The following is a 22,375-nucleotide window of genomic DNA, read 5'->3' as shown; positions in this document are numbered from 1 at the left end:
ATTGCTGATTGGACGCCAGGGGCTCACGAAAAAGGACATTTGATATATGATGAAGCTTGGACATTGTTCTATGATGGCTCGTGGGGAACCTTCAGCGCAGGTGCAACGACTGTTTTAATTTCACCATAAAAAATAAGAACCTGCTATGCAGCTAGGCTGGAATTCAAGTGCACAAACAACATTGCAGAATATGAAGCAGTCCTATTGGGGTTTCGAAAGCTTGAGGCCATGGGAATAAAAGAGCAATACTTAAATCTGACTCCCAAGTAATCACAGGTCAGGTTGACAAAAGCAGCATGCCAAGGGATCCGAAGCTTGAAAAATATATTGACATAGTTCGAAGGATGGAAGCCTCATTCGAAGGATTTTTAGTAAAAAAATCTCCCAAGAGAGGATAATGAACAAGCAGACTTGCTAGCCAAATTAGTCGTACAGGGGCTCTCACTCCCCCCAGAAGTGTTCTTTGAAACTCTTAAAGCACCTTCGATTGAACTCATGGAAAGGGTTGTGCTTACAATTTCGCCTGTGCATAGCGAAGACTGGAGAACTAAAATTGTATCCTTCCTCTAGGGCAATTACCCTTCTGATGAAGCTTACATAAAAAGGATGCATGCCAGAACAAGGCCATATATGATCATAGAAGGGGAATTGTTTAAGCAAGGAGCATGCTCCCCATTGCTAAAATGTCTATCCAGAGCCGGATGTCAAGAATTAATGAAAGAAATACACTCAGGAATATATGGAGCTCACATCGGATCCAGGTCACTCCTTGGCAAGGTCTTTAGACAAGGTTTCTATTGGCTGAAGGGTGCTTCGGATGCAACACATAAAAAAGTGTCATACATCTGGTGTAAAACACCGTAAGACTATGCTTTTTAGTGGAAGCATAAAACACAACAAGAAGTGCCGTAAAATTTTGTTTGAAAATGTATAAATCACGATGGTCATAGAAGACAATTGTTTTTGTGCACAATATGCCAAAATATAAAGCACAACCATATTTTGTCAGGATTATTGCAATTATACACGATCATAGGCGCAAGCTAGCTATGGTCGTACATCTTCAAATCTGTCTCAATACTCTGTTGTGAAAATTGGATCCTTTAGCATTTGAATAAACGAAACAATGTCATAATGTTTGGATTCTAGCTGTCTTACATCATCAACAGGACCACACTTGGAAGCCAAATTTATAAGCCAGCAACAAGGCTTGTCGTAGCTAGCCACCCTTACATTCGAGTTTATCAAAAGCCAGACCATTGCACCTGCAAAACATGACAGGTAAGAAGGGTTTTAGTTCATTGTTTACATGGATTAATACTCAAAAAGTAAAAACCCAAGCCTTAGGTGCATCATTCATTGATTTGAAGTATATACAACTTACATGATAGTAAAGAACAGGCATTTGTTTTACATGATAGTAAAGAACAAGTAGCAGTGTCTATACATTGCTATTTGTTTTATTCTCACTATGCAAAAAGCCAAAGATAGTGGTCAATTTAAACATAACTCAAAACATGCATAAAGAATGATGTGTACAAACAAAGAGTTGTAAAAGATTACATACAATTTTGCATGGTTGAGAGACTGGAGCATTAAAATGTGGAGAACATTTTTATTTTACTACATGAATTTTTCAATATGAACTCTAATTGTGAAGTCACTGTATATAACCAACTTTTTGCTCAGCATTGGAGTCTACCTTACATTGCCCGGACCATGGTGAAATTGAAATAGTTTTCATGACAAAGTGGGAATTCATAATTCAGTAAATCAGAGCATAATCAGTCCCTAGCTTGAAATTATAACAATTTATATAATAACATATTATTAGAGAGAATAAAAGGATGTAGACTATACAGTGTCATATGTCCTTGTCTTAACCAAACATGACTTTGGAATCCAAGAATTAAAAGCAGGACCAAAGATAACTTGACTAATTATGGAAGCTGCATGGTTCCATATTTGCAGCTTGGCTTGTATGATAATACCCAAATCATCTCAGCGTATTTGCAATCTTAGTTCTAAACAAGCACCACTAACTACTAAAATAATACACTCGTCCATTCAATCAACATTCTCTTAGTATGACACTTCATATAGCAACTAGGTGAGTGCCCGTGCGTTGCAACGGAAACATATAATACCACAATAATTTATGTACAAATGTGTGTTATACTGTTATGAGAAAATATTTCGTAATTCATCTGTGAACCTAGCCATACATAAATTTCTGGACATTTTTACATCTAGGAAAAGCATGATCTTCTAGACTTCAACAAGGTGAGAGACAGGCACCTGAACCATGTAGTACTTATTTGCTTGTGCTTCGTCCTCATATTTTTCTTAAGGAAATCAGCAAGTTAATACACAATGAGCTACATAAAGTAACACTTGGCACATGAAGGTAGGCGACAATTACTTGTGCAAAGATTCAATGGTGCTTCAGAAGAACATGGAAAGACAAGGATAGAAAAAATATAGACCCCATTTAATCAAAACGAAAGTACTGTAGTCCTTACAATTACCCCGCATAATGTAAAACATGATTATTGGAGTACAAACTTGTACATACATATTAATGACATACATGAACAACAAAAATAACTCACCTCACATGCGACTGAGATTTCACGACATGGTGCTTTTCTAATGTCTCCATTTCCCTATTCTTTATGCCATTTGGGAGTTGCTATTTGTTAATACATACAAAACCAATTACGACACTACCTACATGTGTGCGCCAAGTTTCCTAAATCATGCAAAACCAAGATAAATCAGCTACAACTACTATTGGCGTAGCCTTTCAACTGTGCTGTTACAGATTTCTTGAAGCCATCTAATGTGGTATACATAGACTCTTACAGTATGGCCAAATAAACATAAACTAAAGAGCTCAGATGCTAGGCAACTACAGAATACCATCTAAATGACGCCATTATGTGCAAGCATGCTATGTGTGAAATAGATGGAGTAATTTTCTTTAGCTTCTACTAAACTCTGTCATGCTCTCGGATCACTTTTAGTTTTAGAGAAGAGATTACAAACCTGCCATATAGGGATTGGGCCCAGAAATCCCACCCACTCTTTTAGCCTGATTGAACAGAGACTTGATGAGTTCAAAAAATCTTTGAGACTCTTTCTTCTACATTTGGATGTTAGATAAGTTGAAACCCCAGTCAGATACTTGCAGCACAGCTTCCTCTACAAATGGCCTTGCATCTCCCTAGCGCACAGACTCTGCAACATCTTAATGGTATATGAAGAATTAATCAGAAGATAGAAAAGAAATGAAAAATATGATACGCAAGAAGTAATTGAGAACCAAGCAGTAAGCATATGCAGCTAGCAACCATCTTATAACTAACTGGCAGCAAGCTACTAAAGCAAAAATAGTGTCCTTATACTGTGATCGTCTAGAAATATGGTACGCAAGAAGTTATAAACCCGGCCGTGAGGAGACGCTGCCGCTTGTCGGGCGCGGGCGAGGCCTCGGCCGTGATATAATATCTTACTGGTTTCAAAATGATATAATACCTTACTGGTTTCATAAAATCTTATGATTCTCTTCTTCTGGTGCCCCCTTCTACTGTAGACATCCTTCTCATCATGCTGTATTTTGATTATAGAAAACAAGTCAGCTACCAAATAATACGCGTTTTGATTAATCAAAAGAGCAGGCTAAACTCATTTTTTTAATCATTTATGGACATAATTAAACTACAACCAAACAGAGCTTGGAACAAGTTCCTTGTGCAAATTAAGCAAGTTAATTGTTGAATCAAAGTTCAAAAGAGAAGCAGCAATTGTTAAATGAACATCAATAGAAAATAAAGAAAAGTGTGGAAACCTTGGCGAAGGTCCTTGGACGGCCTGCTGAAGTACCAGCCGCTGCATTCAATTCCACATGAATCGTATGAGAGATTGTAAGAACAAAGGGTCAGCTCGCTAGGAAGAAATACCAAACTAAGCATAACGAGATGTTTGATGTATGTTCTAGCAAGTTACTTTGTTTACTAAGGAGGAGGAGATAAGCCTTGAGACTACCAGAGAGAAACCCGGCCGTGAGAAAGCCCAGGGTCAGAGAAGGCGCACTCACCATAGCTCGGCCGACGAGATTTTGGGGCAGAGGAGGATGCCAAGATCAGATTATTTAACTTGGGACCGTATTAAAGAGCGGCATCATGTCATTTACTGAACTTACATATATAAAAAGGTAATTCCAGAACTACGAAAGGGAAATTATTCACAATGGGAAACAACATAGAAGGGAAGAAATAAGAGATGACAGGTTGATCATTAATCATGCAAAACAAATTATTGATGTTTAAAGTTCAAACAACAGAAAAAAAATCAATTCCGGAATCATATTTTTTTCAGTATTGTAACTCAATAGACTACACCTACAGTGTTTTAGCTACGACAAAAAGATGATTAGAAGATCTGAGAAAAAAATCCAAGCTGGTGGGAATTCATTGGAAAGAGAAACCACACCGAATTTGGCGACGACGACATAGTACAGGTCGAGCTTCCTCTTGAGCACCACAGCGTACGCGTCGGGGTCGCTGCCGCCTCTGCCGCTAAAGCTCACCTCCACCACGCCATAATCTTGGTTTATGTTTTTCCAATGAATTGATCTCAAACATAATATTGGATTATTTGCTCCTGTTTGGTCTGTGCATGATTGACATTCAGGAACAGTATGAACTCTAGAGATAATCAAATTATCCTTTAGTTTGGCATGTAACAGTCACAGATTAGCTACAAATTCAAAGTTTGGCATGTAATGGCCTTCATGTGATGTGCTAGAGTTTCAGAATGTCTAGTGCTACAAAAAAGGACAATAGGTGAATTATAGTAGTATAGGGAGACAGCCGACCTTGCAAGGGCAAAGACGCATCAATCACTTCCATGATATAATTGTCCAAGCAACTGATGACATGAACCCCACTGTCACACATGCAAAGTATTCAATCATGGACATGTTAATTGCATCAAAAGGTTGCCATCATGCTAGTAATGAGTAGTAATGTTACAACAAAGAAAATAGTGAAAGATTACTTGGTGTTGCTCTTTGATTAATGCTCTCCATGCACTTGTAGTAAAAACACACACTTGACAGTTTACCATGCATCTCTAATTTAATTACCTTGCGGTAAGGCACATGAGCTCTGCTCCAGTAGTATAAAACAAAGAGCAGCATTGGATCCATGACCAAAATAAGCCCCATGCGTAATTCTCATATAAATGTGTGCGCTCCTTAGATATTGGAAAAAGTCTATTTGACCCTCTAAATACAAATGGAAAGGAAATTATGTAAATGATAAAAAAAACTAACCTAGGAATTCCCCTCTCCTTCCATTTAGTATTCAGCTAAACCATAAGTGCCTAATCGGTCACCAAAATGGTCTGACTTAAATAGACCTAACAGGAAAACATAGGATAAAAGCAAAAGCACCATGTTCTCAAATTCTCGTGATTTTTGTTGATACGTTTTTGTAAATAAAAAGAAGTTTTGACATATTTAGGCAAATTCAAACATTCAAATTTACCTGTTATTTTAGTCTATCATACCAACTGCAATGTCGCATCGAAGACAGTCAGCTATTGCTCGGTTGCCATCTCAGAGAGGCTTGGAGCTCCAACTGCCAACACTTCATCATCAAATTCATGAGTTAAAACTCTTAGAAAACTTTAAATTTGTCACGGGAATAATACAAAAGTATTAATTTGGATATCACACAGTCATACAAATCTAGCAGTAGTAGAACTTGTAGTTAACCATATCATGAAAGAATCGTACCAAAGCTAGCACAATATCAGGGTAAAAAACTGAAGCCACCAGATGTAAAACATGGGCATGTTCGTGGCGGAGATGAGCAGCGACTCATACCAGTTGCTGGGCATGTCGGAGCGGGGCATACTGCCCGTCTTCTTTGCCCGACATGATAGCTAGATATTACTAACTTGTCACCAGAAGTCCGGTGATAAGAAACTTAGTATTAATTTTGGTTTTCAATTCTTTAAATGTCTCTGCAAAATCATAATAAAATGTGTATGGACGGTGAATGATAGCATCTATATATGTTCAAATACATATTTATGGTACATCACATAAAGGAATATGCTAGTGAGTATTTGTATCTAGGACCCACTTTCAAGAATCAAATGCACCAACTCTGTAGCAGTCTAGCTCAACCTACTCAGAAGCTTGAATGTCCTCAACTGATTCAAAGAAACTGAAATGGAGTAAAAAGTTATTCTTGCCTTCTTACAATCGTACCAAATTTACCTGTTGAAAATACTACTATGTAAAGATAATCTCAGGACTAAAGATAATCGTACTAAACTCTGCAGCTATTTTAGAGCACATTACATGAATCACACCCATCATACAAGTATGGATCGTGTGCTCTTATGTTACTGTGACATGGCAAAGTGTATAACAGCATGATGTGATTCAACAGTAACAGGCTATGCTCTGCAATTGGGCATAGTAACATGTTACACTTCAACACTGATGGGCCTAAACGGTAAGAACTTACCGTCCTTTGACATTAAACTCTGAATCCAACAGCAGGAAGCCATTGCCAGCTGCATTCCCCTCCTTGTCCCCAAGGCAAGAAATCATAATGTCGCCAGACGCAAGGCAATGAGACATGTGAGGGAACCCAAGCCCAGTATTCTCAGCAATGTCCTCGGACTCAACCACCTATTGCAAGGATGGCGCCCTTGGGTCTGTCGCTGTGTCGACGACATACACACGGCCTGACCTGCAAATAGCCATTGAAGCGGCACCACATATTCTCAGTCCTGAGGTCAGCAGTCGAGTAAGACAGCTGATATATTCATCTGATCATCTCCGTTTATTTGATGCAGTACTCACAACAACGAAGGCAGGATCAGGAAGCGGCGCTGTTCTGAAAAAGATTAAGAACATACCTAAAACAAGCTTTAGGAAAACTGAGTCCTAATGCATAGAATGAAAGATTGATTTATTAAGAAATACCTAAAAAGACAAAATACAGAGAAAATAAAAATATCATTTTACCTGCATCCTCTGGTCATTGTAGATGCAATGCAAGGTCAAAACGAACACCATAAACATGCATTTCTGTTACCCAGTATCTGCAACATCAAACTCAGTTATTAGTGTATAAACAATTGCACCATCTAATAGAATGACAAGTGACAGAAGGAAATTAGGAGCAATTTAATAGAAGTTATATACAAATTTGTACCTCAAGCAATCCTCTATAAATCCACGGATTACAGGATGATTACAATTGAAGTTATTTCCACAACCAGAATAATTATAAAACTCTCCCTGCACAGATAAATGCCCTTCAAATAAATTGTTATATAGACATGAATGTATGAAACAGAATACATAACTATTTTTGTGGTCCATGAAAATCATAAAACCAACATAGGTTGCTAAATGAAAAAACAAAGTCCACAAAAAAAAACAAAGAGAAAAAAACTCAGTTATTTCCACAACCAGCTAAGGAGAATGTAATAGCACCCAATCCACATTAGACAAGAAAATTGTTAGAATAGGAACCCATACCCTAATCAGGGGTTGGGAGTGATATTAAATAGAGAGAGTAACTGGGCCAAGGCCCATTACACAGGGGTATAACGGTCATTACACGGGGAATAACACAAACCCTAGACGGGTAGTCTAACAAAAATGAACATCAATTCTAAAACCTTATTTAGCAACAGGAGATGACTTTGATTTGTATCTACATTACTCCAAGATTCACCTTGACAAATTGTGCTAATGTCAGAATCCCAGTAATCCATGCTACAAGAAAGGAACGCTTTAATAGAAAACAAGAAGATCAGACTGGCCATAGCTTTGCAGATTCCATATCATTGCACTTGGTAGCCACCCTGACATTTTTTCCACATTCTTCTCCTCCCTCTGCGCATCTGCAAAGACAAAGGGAAAGGACAATTCACTCCAAAAATTAACAAGAAAAATAGCGAAAACAGCAACAGTGAAAATGACATGAATAATCGAGTTCAATTATTTTCTTAGCCAATAGCTCAACTCTATTCACATAGTTGTAGAATATAATACAGTGGTTAATTTGAAGTTGGAAAAAACACATGAAATGTATTAGTTTATACTTAACTGTGGATGAAACAGAAAACATAAGAGCCAATGTTTTACTATACCATTGAGAAAAGTGTATTTAGGTAATGAACTTTCTGTCTTTCTTCAACAAAAGCATAATAATGTGTGATTCCTTTCAAGGTCAGTTCATCCATTAGATTAATCACATAAGGTCAAGGCAGATATTTCTCTTTGAATTCCTTGACAGTTATAGAAAAGACAGGGTAGTATCAGATCAGTGTCTATAGGAAACACTTCCTTTACTAATTCAAGTAAGCTTACAAACGACATCAAGGCACCAAAACAAAACCCGACAAGAATGGGCGAGAATTTGGTATCTGTGACGATATAAGAATGTAACCATTTAGGTAGCTTCTAAAGTAGTTGCGCCTTAGTTTTATACCTCACTTGATGGGTTGCTATGTACAGATGTTCTCAAAAAAAATAAAATGTGTCTGACACACGAACAACCTTTAAGTGCACTATAATTTTTTTTCTTATTGTGTTTAACGACATCAAGGCACCAAAACAAAATATTTAGCTAGGAGTTAGTGGCCAATTTAGCCATGTACAAAGCATGCAATTGTCATCTGGGTGAATATTTTGAGAATGCATTTGCTAAATATGTTTGATTTTTTAGATGCACAGATTTCCCCCACTTTCCAAATGGCACGTCGGGCAGTAAAAGATTATGCAAAAGATGGATACCAACTTATCCTCATGGTAGCCAAGAATCTCATAATGTCCTCATGGTAGCCAAGAACCCCATTATGTCCTCATGGTTGCCAAGAATCCCAATATTGTGAAAACCAGTGAACCATGATGATTCAAACCACCACCGTTTAGGATTGGCACAACCGCACAACCAAGGTTGATGACAAAATATGCTCCGCGTCAGGCATCACCACTGACAAAAGTATGAAAGCAAGAAAAAGGGAAGAGTTTCAGTCAGAAACTGAATTTCTGGGCGGAGGCACATGACCATCAGTGGCATGAAAGGCTCCAAGCAAAGTTGAAAGGAACTCCAAAGCACAGTAGACAAGATCAACCATTACGGAGGGTGTCCTATATGTTTATATGGCATAAATATGCAAAGAGGGCATATAATAGTCCAAAATGATGTAGATGCATCGATAGTGCAGCTATCTCTAAGTAGGCCATTCTGCATTTTCACCTTGTTTCATCAATGGCAGGTTTTAGCTGATGGCTACTTGAAACTGGTGCTTTAAAGAGCAACCAACTTCTACTTTCTATGCCCTCTTTGTTAGGTCGAAAACATTTGTGGTATATCATCTGTTCCTACCATCCGGTGAACAAAAGTATTAAAAAAGTTTACCTGTAATAATCAAACAAAGAATTGAAAATATATAAAAATGGGCCCAATCAATGCACAAAGTGATGATATTTTTAGCTGCTATAAATTCTGAAAACGAAAATTGTACAGTCAGACGAGTAGATGCATAGGTGAAATTTGTAAAGATAGGATTGCAAACTTGTTGGTAGCATCAAGGACCTGAAGCATATGTTTGTTGCTTGTGTGTTCAAGTTTGCTGCAGCAAGCCACCTACTAATACCTTTTAGAAATGTTCCAGCTACAACTCACAGCTCAAAACAATTGCAACGACTTCCCATAATGTACGTTCACTCATTCATAAGGGACGTTACACGAAGAACGATAAATGTAATGCAGGGGGTGTGCATTCTCTGAGTTGAGCCTGATTGTTCCTTCAAATTGTCATCAGATCAGAGTCAGGTTTCTCCTCTGAATCCTCATCAGAGTCATGTTTCTCAAACTGAAGGATAACATAGGACCCAGATGCTGAACCTGTCGTGAAGACCGACTCTGTTTGACCTTTGGACTGGGTTCTCCTGATCCCAGGTTTCATCTACAGGTTTTCCTGGTTCAGTAGCAAGCTAGTGTCACACCTACCAGGCTACCAAACATACATAATGGCAACACTAGTAACAGCTATGAATATTCAGGCTGGTATTGCTGATGGCCATGGGATTCAAAGGTTGAAAGAACCCTGCGATGCAGAACCTACCAGAGCCTAGGCTGACAAGCTGAGGATGCTGGAACTCCTCCAGTCTTGAGGTGCCTCAAGCTCCTTTCAAGTGCCTAGTAGCTGATTGTTTAGTTAATACTCGATGATAACTTTCGAATCAGAGAACGCGCAAAGATCTACCTACTCGCAGTAGAGCCCTTTCTCCAGTAGCATCGTGACAATCTACATGGAGATAACAAATGTTGACCTGAAATCGAAGGGAACCTGAAAACACGGAAAAATTCACATGTACGTCGAGATGACCCTTGGCGACAGCGATTACATCGAACGACAATGGGGAGCACTGCGGTGGTCGATCAGGCCAACAGATTGTGCCCTGGCTCCTCGCCATGTACGCGTGCATGCTCCTTGGCAGCACGCATGCTACTCGCCAGCACAATTGAGAAATCAATCCGGCCAACAGATTGCCCCCCAGATCGGCCAAAAATTGCTCCAATCGGCCCAAATCGAGAAATCAATCACCTATTCACCTTCCATCAAGGAACCGGGGAGAGGCTTCCATGGAGAGCATCCGCGGACAGCGGGAGCAGCACAAAACCACAAGACCGGCAGGCAAGCCGCAAGCGATTAGCACTTCACCGAATTTCCGGATGAATTTCTGATTTTTTTCACGAATGTCTGATATACATTAAGGTTATCATATAAACGTGTTGGTTTACATGACTTCCAGATGTATTTTTTCCCTATTCTCTGGCCACACGCCTAGACCTGTGCTTCGTTCTGGCAACCACACAACTTTCCCCATGAATTCTATCAGCGTGATGCGTCCAGTTCCATAAAAATTCTACTTTTCTAAGATGTCCTTAACGAAGACGCTAAATTACACATAAAGTTTTATTTTTTAATAAAGACGCAAAATACGCAAAGAAGACTGGAATGGTCTCTCTTCAGATGGAGCATGGGGGGGGGAGATGCTTGCATTGTGCTAGAGGATGCAAATATGGATTTGGTTGCGGCAAGCATAGTGAAGGATGGAAAGGAGCAACCTTCTACCAGGAGTACAGGAGAGAATGCATCCTTATCTGGTCGTTGCTGTTGGATCATGTCTACCCTGACTTGAGGATCGCAGGGAAGGAGCCTTTTGGACCCGTCTTGCCTGTGATCAGGATTAACTCAGTCGAGGATTGCCCATCGCGACCGCCACCCCACCCACCGCAATTGCAGCAACCTAAAAACACAAATTTTCTGGTTTCCGTCAGCATCGGCACCAAACTGTCAGCGTAATCTAATGAATCTAATTCAGAAACCCATAGTGTTACTAAAAGTACAAGCATAGCTAGCTATCAGCGTGCTGACAACGCTGGTGACAAATAATCTGCAATAAAAGCTACCAGGTAGCTCGTGGTCCTTCAGTTAGGACGAACAGTGCATGGCTGCAACCCCACATGCAGCAATGCTTATGCAGGAGCATGATATGTGTCTTTTGGTGTGCCCTCAAATTGCATAATACCAAATTTTACAATATTGACATGTTTTGTTCATTTCTTTTTTATAAATTGCAGAGCATACCTATCAAGTAGAGAGTGTTCATATGGTGGCAGTTTTGGACGCCTTAAAGGCTTGAACTACATATAAATTAGTAGTGGCAAGATAGTACAAGTTATATGCTTGGAAAAAAATTACCTTAAACATCGAACAAGGATCTCTGCCATAGCAGCTTCTTGCGTGGTTTCAACATCAACCATTTGTGCTGCATCCCTATACTTCAGAAGCTCCTGTGACAACAAACATCCCGATAAGCACCAAGTAAATAATTGGAAGCATTCCCCTATCATGTGCTAAAATGATATACTATCATCCCCTTCTTTTTGAAACGCACTACCTTTAATTGTATATGCATAAAATGGACTATTGCCCAAAAAATGTTATCAAAATTAATGCCAGTATCGGATCCATTGTCATCTTTCAAATCTCCAAACACATTGGAAATTTCTTCTCCAAATTCAAATGATGCCAAATACTGCATGGTTAACAACGCACGGACACCCTGCACGGGCACATACCTAGATCTTTTTTTGCATTGTCTTCAACTCAGTTGGACGCATAGGTCGGCTTGCGAGGGGGAAGCTGGTGATGGGGCGTTCTCTGCAAGCAACAAACAACTTGCTTTAACTACAATGTATGAAACCTGCAAGCAAAAACGTGTAGTGCAGTTGAGCTAAAATTCACCTTTAGCTTTGGCTTCAAGGATTCGATAGCAGTTATAGCCCATATACGAGGAAAGGGGGTCAATGTAGATCTGGGGGCTCGAATGCACCTTTCCTGGACAGTCGTAGTCGTCGGTAGCTCTGGAGGAGGTCTGGGGCCACCAAACGGTTGGCCAACGGCGGTAGGACGGGCGGTGAAGCTCTGGAGGAGGAGGTCTGGGGCCCGAGCGGTGAGGGGCCAGCTCACGCGGAGGGGGAGACGCCGGGCGGCTACAGTTGCAGAGGAAGGAGCGAGATCTCGGGGGTGCTCGAGGACGCGATGGTGTATGCTGCTCCGAGGACAGGGTGGAGACGACGGCTCCGAGGACGGGGGCGAGGTGGCGGCGCTGAGGATGGACGAGCCTTCAGCATGAACCTCGCGGCTCCGATCTTCTCGGCCACTACCTACGAGCATTGTGGGCTTCCCTAGGACGGCGCCCACGGCGGGAAAGTCGGGGGAGGTCGTCGACGCCGCCACGGCCGCGGTTGCGACGGGGGCGGTGAGGCGCAAGCGCTCGGCGTGGGCATGGGGATGTGCGCAGAGCGAGAGGCGGAGGGAGGAGAACGTGGGACGGTGGTGGAGACGACGGAAGCAGTTGCCAGGGAGAAGATGTGAACGCACAAATCGACAACAATGGGCCGCACCAACTGTTGGGCCGCACAAACTGGGCTGCATAAACCGCGACATTGCTATGGGTTTTTTTATTAGTCCCATATTGGCCATGGAGAGCGTAGAAACATGGCTTATAAGCGTTAGTGTGTGTTGTCTGTTGCTCAAACTAAAAGTGTTAGTGTGTTGTCTGTTACTCATATTTTTGGGCGGCGCGGGACTGTCTGTCGATGGCAGAACGGGGCGGTGGCAGAACAGGTCAAAGGCAGAACAATCAGAGGTAGACTACTATTGCTTACTTAATAAGTAGTAGAGATATTGTCAAGAATATATTGCCCCTTTTCATAATAAACCTAGTAATAATGTGGATTGTGTCATCACTCTATTAAGTTTTAGAAAATGATAGTCAAAGGTAAAATAGTTTGACTTAGGGCAAACCTAAATGGACTTGATCAGACGAAGTACGAAAGCATCTAGTTCAAACAACAGAGTTGGTATATACTGATCGTCAGCATAAATGCATGAAAAAAGTGATAATAACTATAAATCATAGTAGGTATGGCTTGGGGCAGAAACAGAAATGGAAGTACCTTCTGCCATAAATACGAGGAGTCAGTTTAGACTACAAATTTTCAGAACCAAAAAAACATTACTGTTGATATGTAGGCATTCAGAATAAGGAAGTATATTGATAATAGTAGCAACTAAGTTGTCGATCTTTGACTGCAAGTAATATGTGGGAACAAATTCCCCCCTGTTTTAAAGGCGTCACCTAGGCGTTCAGACGCCCGAAAGATCCAAGGCGTCCCCGCCGCCTAGGTAAGAATCAACAAGATGACATAGGGGAAGGGGAAGGGGAAGGGGCGGCGCCATTTCGGGGTTGGCAGCGCCGAATCGGGAGCGGCGGAGGCCAAATCCAGGGTGGCGGAGGCCAAATCCAGGGCGGCGACATCCGAATCGTCGGCGGTAGCATCCAAATCGTCGGCGACGACGATGAATCTGAGGCGGCGGTGGCTCAATCGGGGCAGCAACTGAATGGTAGGGGAGAGAAGCAACCTGGGGTTGCCAGAGGAAGGACTATGGCTGGCTGGTGGGCTGGGCCTCCTACCCTTCCTTCTCCTTTTTTTTCTTTTTCTTCCTCCTCCATGGGGTTGCTTTGCTGATTCTTAAGTTGATAAGGCGTCACCTTGCTTGCCTTAGGCATCACCTAGGCGTCTAGGCGGTGGTCCAACGCCTTATCTCGCCTTACCGCCTTAAGAACCATGTTTTCCCCCTAAACAATAAAGTACTTTACACAACATATATTTGACCGAAAGATAAAATGATTTTTTGTAAGCTTTTTTCACTAGTCACATGATGTATCGAATTGATTGTTGGTCTAAAAAATGAGAGGCGTACTGTTAGCTTGTGCCTTATCTATCCCATTCCAATCTCAAGTTTTTGGTGGCTGGCTGGTTAACAAACAGTAGGTACAGTCGATATCATTCCTCTCCCCTTTATGTGCGGCCATGACCCATGGCCAGATTCGAAGAACTGAGGCAGCCGCACTATACCTCTTCTCTACCCGTCCCTCACCACTGTCGTATTCCCTTGGTTGTTGTGTCGATGAACATAGTCTAAGAAGAGGTCGACATGTACAAGAAGATTTGTTTTGTCTCAAGTTGCTACATATGTAAGAAATGATATGATATAGTAAAATTGTATAATAAACCCACTTGAAAAGAGACACCAAAAGTGCTTCCACTTTTGTTGTAATCTGTACTAAACTTATGTTGATCATAGCATACAAAAAGGGGTCCAAGTACCTACACTGATACATAAAATGGTATCTATGCAAGAAGAATTATACTGACTGCATTAGAGAATTTTTATTTACTGATATATGCATGCAATCTAGACCTCGATGTCGGGTATCTACAACAAAACCAAAATGCCAAATGATGTAATAAAATGAATCAGACTCCATGAGTGAATAAATTGATCTTGTTTGGTAATTACGTACTTACATGCAAGGAATTTGCAGAACAGAGAACACACAGAGAGTACAAATTGATGCTTCCTAGTGATGGAATTCTTGGAATACCATCAACATAGGTCAACTGATACCGATGCATTTGTAGGAAAGAAATACCGGAGAAGGAATCGCCAGGAATAAAGGAAACAACAAATAAGGAATAAAAGAGACAGCAGATAAGTTTCTATATATAGTGAGTCAGCAGATAAGGAATACAAGAGACAACAGATAAGTTTCTATATTTAGTCAGTCTGTTTTCTAGCAAGTTGAGACTGATATGATTTGTTTTTATATTAACCTGGGCTCAGTCTATAAGAGACCAGGGGTAGTTTGTACTAGGGATTATCAAAAGAAGAAAATCTCCTAGTCCTAGGAGGTTGCCTGGGGCGCACTAGAAGAACTCTCCAGCGTCCGGAACGCCACCAGGAATCCTCCTCACCCTTCCCACTCCTATTTCCTGCGTTCTTGTCCACAACCTCCTGTTGAGCCTCCATCGAAAGTAGGGAGTCTGCATCATTTGGTATCAGAGACAGCCAGCGCCATGACTTTCGAGTCCGGCACTGGACAGAATCCTAATGGGCGTGGACTTGCTGACTCCCTACGCCAAATCCTTGATCACAAAACCCAAATGCTAGCCCAAATCACCACCATCAACACACACCTCGAATCTCATGATCGTCGCCTTGCCCACGTGGAAATTCCACCCACGGAGGAAGAATCTTCAGGGGTTCCAAAATCCCGGCGGCCGCTTCAAGGAGGGGTTGCGCGGCGGCGGCGACGACGGGGATGGCCCCTTCCGTCGGGAGGACAGATCACATCGACCCAGGCCCAATTTTCCGTCCTATGACGGCGAATCGGACCCCCTGGCGTGGCTGACAAAATGTGATATCTACTTTCGCGGCATGAGGACACTGCACGAGGAACGAGTCTGGCTGGCGTCCCTGCACCTCGACTGAGTTGCCGCTGAATGGTACTACACCATCGAGCGCGACTACGGCGACATTACCTGGGGCCGTTTCTCCGAATTGATCAATCTTAGGTTCGGCCCCCACTGCGCATGAATGGCCTCGCTGACCTCAAGGATCTCTATCGCACTGGAACAGTGGATGATTATACACATCAATTTTCCTTACTGCTTTGCCGTTGTGACAATCTTTCACAGTGTCAACAGACCAACCTCTTCACCGCTGGCTTGGGTGAGCCATTGAGGACAGACATCGAACTCCAAGGGCCAACTAATTTGTAGTCAGCAATCAACCTTGCTCGAGCATATGAGCGTCGCATGGCGCTGGCTGTAAGCACACACTCCATGGCGCGCCCTGCAGCCCGTGGCGTGAGTACGCCTATTAAATCAGTTGTTGGCAACCAACGCCCTCGGTTCAAGCGTCTTTCCAGTGAAGAATTAGCAGCAAAGCGGGCTAGCGGTGAGTGCTACCATTGTACTGAAAAGTATACTTCCGATCACATATGTGCAAACAAAGGGGTTTTCTTGCTGGAATTAACAGAAGACGATGAGGGTGGTGAAACATTGGATGATGTTGGCATCTCTCTCCATGCTCTCACCGGTATTGATATTGGCACTACCATGAAACTTTCTGTTTGTTTGTATGGCCGTCAGTTAGTGGCCCTCGTGGACACTGGTTCGACAAATTCCTTCATCAATGATTCTGTGGCCAGCCAGCTGCAGCTTCAAGTTGAACCTCGTCCAGGTTTGACGGTGAAGGTGGCCAACGGAGATCGGGTAACTACTGCGGGTGTGTGCACTCAATTGCCTCTGGTTATTGGAGAAGCTGATTTCTCGACATCCTTCTATACCCTACCATGGGATGGATTTGACATTGTATTAGGTGTCCATTGGCTTCGCACTCTCGGACCAATTTTGTGGAATTTTGAGGCCCTCTCCATGTCATTCTTATATCGAGGCAGTAACATTCAGTGGACTGGAATTGGTGCTCTGCCACCACAGTGTGCAGCTTTAGCATCAGGAGGTGATCTCATGGAGGCTTTGCTCCATTCCTTTGAGGATATTTTCAGGGAACCTCACGGCCTCCCTCCATCTCGCCGCCATGACCACAAGATCAGATTACTGCCCGGTACTCCACCTGTGGCAGTATGACCATATCGGTACCCTCAATTGTTGAAGGAAGAAATAGAGCAGCAGTGTGACGCTATGTTACAACAAGGTATCATTAGAGAATGCACCTCCTCTTTTTCATCCCCGGTGCTTCTTGTGAAAAAGTCTGATGGTTCCTGGAGGTTTTGTGTGGATTATCGCGCCCTTAATGACAAAACAGTAAAAGACAAATTTCCAATCCCAGTGGTCGATGAATTATTGGATGAACTCCGTGGTGCTGTATTCTTTACCAAGTTAGATTTAAGAAGTGGCTACCATCAAGTACGCATGTACCCAGCAGATGTGGAAAAAACAGTGTTCCGCACCCATCGTGGCCATTTTGAGTTTCTAGTCATGCCCTTTGGGCTCACTAACGCCCCATCTACATTTCAGAGCTTGATGAATGACATATTGAAACCATTTATCAGAAAGTTCGTGCTGGTATTTTTTTATGATATCCTCATTTATAGTAATAGCTGGACAACCCATCTGCAACATGTCAAGTTGGTTCTACAGACCCTCTGTGACCATCAACTAGTCCTGAAACGCTCCAAATGCTTGTTCGAGGCTGCTACAGTAGCCTATCTCGGACATATCATATCTGCAACAGGGGTCGCCATGGATCCCGACAAAGTTTCTGCTGTGGAAACCTGGCCACTTCCTAATAGTTTGCGAGCTATCAGAGGATTTTTGGGACTAACCGGATATTATCGGAAGTTTATTGCTGGATATGGAACAATAGCAGCACCTCTCACCGCCTTATTGAAAAGGGAGTCTTTCCGTTGGACACCGGAAGCAGCCGAGGCTTTTACATTGCTCAAACAAGCCCTCATCACATCACCATTTCTGCAGATGCCAGACTTCACTCGTCGCTTTATTGTTGATTGTGATGCTTCTAGAGTTGGGTTTGGGGCTGTCTTACATCAAGGTGAGGGCGCCATAGCTTTCTTCAGTAGGCCAATAGCCCCTCATCATCAAAAGCTGCCAGCATATGAACGGGAATTGATTGGCTTGGTTAAAGCTGTCAGGTATTGGCGTCCATATCTCTAGGGGCGACCGTTCACAGTTCAGACTGATCACTACAGCTTGAAATTCATCCTAGACCAACAGTTATCCACCATCCCTCAACATACATGGGTCAGCAAATTATTTGGGTATGACATGATAGTTGAGTACAAGTCGGGCAAACTCAATGGAGCTGCTGATGCGTTGTCTCGCAGAGATGAAGTCATGTTGAACCTACACAGTATTTCCACCCCCACATTTGCTCTGTTTGACACTCTACGGGCTGAGATGGGATCTGATTTACAGGTGGTGGCGCTCAGGCAGCAGTTGGTGGCTGGAATTGTGAAGGAAGGGTGGTCCGAGGTTGATGGTCTCTTACTGTTCAAGGGAAAATTTTTGTGTCAGATGCCTCATCCATGTGGCCCCTGTTGTTAGCTTCAGTTCATGAAGAAGGCCACGAGGGCATCGAAAAGTCCCTCAACAGTTGGAGGGTTTCCTTCCATAGTCCCCTTGCTGCCAGCCGCATAAGAGATTTTGTCAAGGGTTGTTCAGTCTGTCAACGTAATAAGTCTGAACACCTTCATCCGGCAGGTTTGTTACAGCCACTTCCGGTTCCTTCAGGGGTTTGGAGCGATATAGCCATGGATTTCGTGGAGGGGTTTCCAAAGGTTGGAGGCAAATCAGTTATTCTTACCGTGGTGGACCGCTTCTCAAAGTATGCTCATTTCGTGCCTCTCAGCCATCCCTATACAACATCTTCGGTAGCTAAGGTTTTCTTTGATCATATTGTTCGTCACCATGGTATTCCTTGCTCCATCGTCAGTGATCGTGATCCATTTTTCACTAGTACATTTTGGACTGAGCTGTTCACCAGGACAGATGTCAAGTTGCAGATGAGTTCAGCGTTCCACCCACAGTCTGGTGGCCAATCTAAAGTTACTAACTAGATCATCTTGATGTACTTGCGATGCTTAGCTGGGGATCGACCCCGCACATGGTTACAGTGGTTGTCCTAGGTGGAGTACTGTTATAAGACTTCATTTCAAACAACCTTCGCTGTTCACCATTTCGGGTTGTGTATGGACGAGACCCTCCAGCTATTATCTCTTACCAACCGGGACTTTCCCCTGTAGCTGCTATTGACACTCGGTTACAAGATCGGGATGACTTTTTAGCTCAGATCAAGGAACGCCTCATACAGGCTCAACTCACAATGAAACAATCCCAGGATAAGTCTCGAAGGGAAGTGCAGTTCACTACCGGGGATTGGGTGTGGGTTCGACTGCAACAGCGTACAGCTTTAGGAATCACACCAGCCGCCTACTCTAAGCTTGGGCCTCGCTTCTATGGTCCCTATCAGGTTCTAGAGGAAATTGGGACAGTACCTTACAGGCTTGCCCTGCCATCTCACGCCCGCATCCATAATGTGTTTCATGTCTCTTTACTAAAGAAATATACTGGGGCTCCCCCGGCTGCAATAGTTCCTCTACCCCCAATATTACATGGCAGAGTCCTGCCTCAGCATGAGAAGGTTACTAAGGCACGCAAGAACCGAGGCGTGTGGGAACTGCTCGTGCAATGGCTGGGACAATCAGCAGTTGATGCAACGTGGGTTCAGCTGGAGGACTTTCGTCGCCGTTTTCCTGGTGTCCAGGTCACGAACGACCTGTTTTTGGGGGAGGGGGGAAATGATACCGATGCATTTGTAGGAAAGGTATACCAGAGAAGGAATCGCCAGGAATAAAGGAAACTATGGATAAGGACTAAAAGAGACATCAGATGAGTTTCTATATTTAGTCAGTCAGCAGATAAGGAATAAAAGAGACAACAGATAAGTTTCTATATTTAGTCAGTCTGTTTTCTAGCAAGTTGAGAGTGATATGATTTGTTTCTATATTAACCTGGGCTCAGTCTATAAGAGACCAGGGGTAGTTTGTACTAGGGATTATCAAAAGAAGAAAATCTCCTAGTCCTAGGAGGTTGCCTGGTGTTGACGCCTTTTCGGAGCGCCAAATACTCAAGAAGAACCGGCGGCGGTGCTCTCTGGTGAGGCGCGGACGGTCCGCGGCCTGGGGCCGGACGGTCCGCGACCTGGTGCAGGAGCTTGGGTCCTCTGCCTGACGGCGGACGGACCGCGCCCTGGGGCCGGACGGTCCGCGCGTGTGCAGGGGCGGCGGAAGATCGCTGGCGGCGCCTGGATCTCGCTCCCGGGAGGGACCCCGTCGGGGAGGAGAGATCCTAGGGGTTATCTAGGCTCGGGCCGGCCGACCTAGACTCCTCTAATCGGCGTAGAGTCGAAGAGAGGCGAAGAATTTGGGGATGGAGAGGCTAAACTAGAACTAGACTAGAACTACTCCTAATTGTACTGGAAATAAATGCGAATAGAAGTTGTATTGATTCGATTGTTGATTACAAATCGGCCGTAGGCCTCTCTTTTTATAGAGGAGGGGGTCTGGACCCTTTACACGACCGGATTCCGAGCTAATTCCGCGGATATAGCTAACAAACATAGCACAAAACTCGGAACCCTAATCTACTCTACGCGTGCGCGGACCGTCCGGCCCACAGGCGCGGACCGTCCAGACCGCGGACCGTCCGGCCTCAGGGCCGGACCGTCCGCACCTCATTTTGGTGCTCAACATATGCCCCCCTGCCTTTTGGTGGAGCTGAGCAAACCAAAAGCAAATAACTCGATGAGATTACATCGGTTCTCTTAGGCATCTTGCCACATACTAGGATGGTACTGTTTGAGGAAACGCCCATTCAAAGCCTTAGGCAAATCCTTGCCTTGTAATGTTTGTAGCAAATAGGCGTTGCCAGACATCACTTGTTTTACTTTATAAGGACCCTCCCAGCTTGGCGACCATTTCCCGAACTTCCGGTCTTTATTCCTTAGAGGAAGAATAGTCTTCCACACCAGGTCCCCTACTTGAAATGATTTTGCTTTGACCTTCTTGTTGTAGGCCCTGGCTACCATGATCTTGTCCTTTTCTATTGCTCCCAAAGCTATCATCCTTTTGTCGGTCACCTCATCAATATTATCCATCATTGAATTATAATAATCAGTAGCATTTAAATCATTTTGTCTGGCGAACCTGACAGCATTCAAACTTATTTCCACAGGCAACAGTGCTTCCTGCCCATAGACAAGCTCAAAAGGAGACACTTGAGTAGCCCTATGTTTAGATATCCTATGAGCCCATAAAGCTTCAGACAAAATCTTATGCCAATGTTTAGGATTATCAGATATCTTCTTTTTTATCAAATTAATCAATGTCCTATTACTAGACTCGGCCTGTCCATTGACCTGAGCATAATATGGAGATGAATTAAGCAGCTTAATTCTGTATAATTCAGCAAATTCACGTACCTCCTTTGACATAAAAGAAGTACCTTGATCTGTAGTTAAGGTCTGGGGAATGCCGAATCTATGAATAATATGCTCAGTTATAAACTCAATTACCTCCTTGTGTGTCATGTTCTTTAGAGCAACGGCTTCGGTCCATTTGGTGAAGTAGTCAGTGGCAACTAACACAAACCGATGCCCCTTTGATGATGAAGGATGAATTTCTCCAATAAAGTCTAATCCCCATCCTCTGAACGACCAAGGCTTGATGATAGGATGTAATTCGGCTGCAGGGACTAACTGTAGGTCGCCGAATTTTTGACACACTTGGCAACCCTTGTAGTACTTGAAACAATCAGCTATCATACTAGGCCAATAAAAACCAGACCTTCGCAACAACCACTTCATCTTTGGAGCTGATTGATGAGTACCACAAATTCCTTCATGTACTTCGGCCATGGCTAACATAGCATCATCTGGGCCCAAGCACTTAAGCAGGATATCATTGACTGTTCGGCGGTAAAGTTCATCACTCATCAAAACATACTTGAAAGCTGTTCGCCGAATGTTCTTATCTGTCCTGATATTGGGATTTCGTAGATAATTAAGTATAGGTGTCCTCCAATCACTTGCATCGGCTTCATTGTCAGCCGAATTGATGAAAAGAACATTTCTGGTAACCCCGGACGGTCCGGCGTCATCACGCGGACAGTCCGCGACCTGGGAATTTGGCTTTGCACTAGTTATCAGATTTTCAGTTTTGTGAAACTTCCCTTTCTTTATCCGATAACCTGATGCATCTTGTGCCAAATCATTAGCTCTATGATTCTCAACTCTAGAGATATGCCGAATACTGAATTCGTCAAATGAATGGATTATGCTCCAACATTTCTCAAGGTAACTATTTAGA

The 22,375-nt window shown here is 43.0% G+C and overlaps 1 protein-coding gene across 7 annotated transcripts; it reads right to left on the bottom strand.

Moving 5' to 3' along the window:
- Positions 1-1,062: 1,062 nt before the first annotated feature.
- LOC103633193 (uncharacterized) lies at positions 1,063-14,339 on the bottom strand. Of its 7 annotated transcripts, XR_004851558.1 has the most exons (15): positions 12,361-14,337; positions 12,195-12,276; positions 11,815-11,906; positions 8,834-11,359; positions 7,770-7,938; positions 7,242-7,327; positions 7,052-7,128; positions 6,887-6,920; positions 5,553-6,773; positions 4,880-4,950; positions 4,495-4,674; positions 3,851-3,891; positions 3,538-3,612; positions 3,049-3,249; positions 1,063-1,265 (listed from the first exon to the last, which is right to left on the bottom strand). XR_004851558.1 is itself a non-coding variant. In XM_020541369.3 (6 exons), the coding sequence occupies exons 2-6, from the start codon at positions 4,959-4,961 to the stop codon at positions 3,205-3,207; spliced, it is 423 nt and encodes a 140-aa protein (XP_020396958.1). In that variant the 5' UTR covers positions 4,962-5,424; positions 5,553-7,032; the 3' UTR covers positions 1,063-3,204. The 7 variants fall into 7 exon arrangements, 1 of the variants encoding a protein (XP_020396958.1); XR_002263755.3 differs by having other exon boundaries at positions 5,553-6,920; XR_004851559.1 differs by having other exon boundaries at positions 3,049-3,240; positions 5,553-6,920.
- Between the last annotated feature and the right edge of the window lie 8,036 nt (positions 14,340-22,375).

Source organism: Zea mays, chromosome 7 (genome assembly GCF_902167145.1).
Source record: "Zea mays cultivar B73 chromosome 7, Zm-B73-REFERENCE-NAM-5.0, whole genome shotgun sequence".
Classification (NCBI taxonomy): Eukaryota; Viridiplantae; Streptophyta; class Magnoliopsida; order Poales; family Poaceae; genus Zea; species Zea mays.
Note: the sequence above shows the minus strand (reverse complement) of the source record. Positions and strands in the feature narration are given on the sequence as shown.

Excerpts from the sequence above, each read along its gene's own strand:
- LOC103633193 (XM_020541369.3), bottom strand. The coding sequence starts at position 4,961 with ATGTGTGACAGTGGGGTTCATGTCATCAGTTGCTTGGACAATTATATC. Across the intron at positions 4,675-4,879 it reads TGCGTCTTTGCCCTTGCAAG|ACCAAACAGGAGCAAATAAT; the intron begins GTCGGCTGTCTC and ends AATCATGCACAG. Across the intron at positions 3,250-3,537 it reads GATTTTATGAAACCAGTAAG|ATGTTGCAGAGTCTGTGCGC; the intron begins GTATTATATCAT and ends TATACCATTAAG.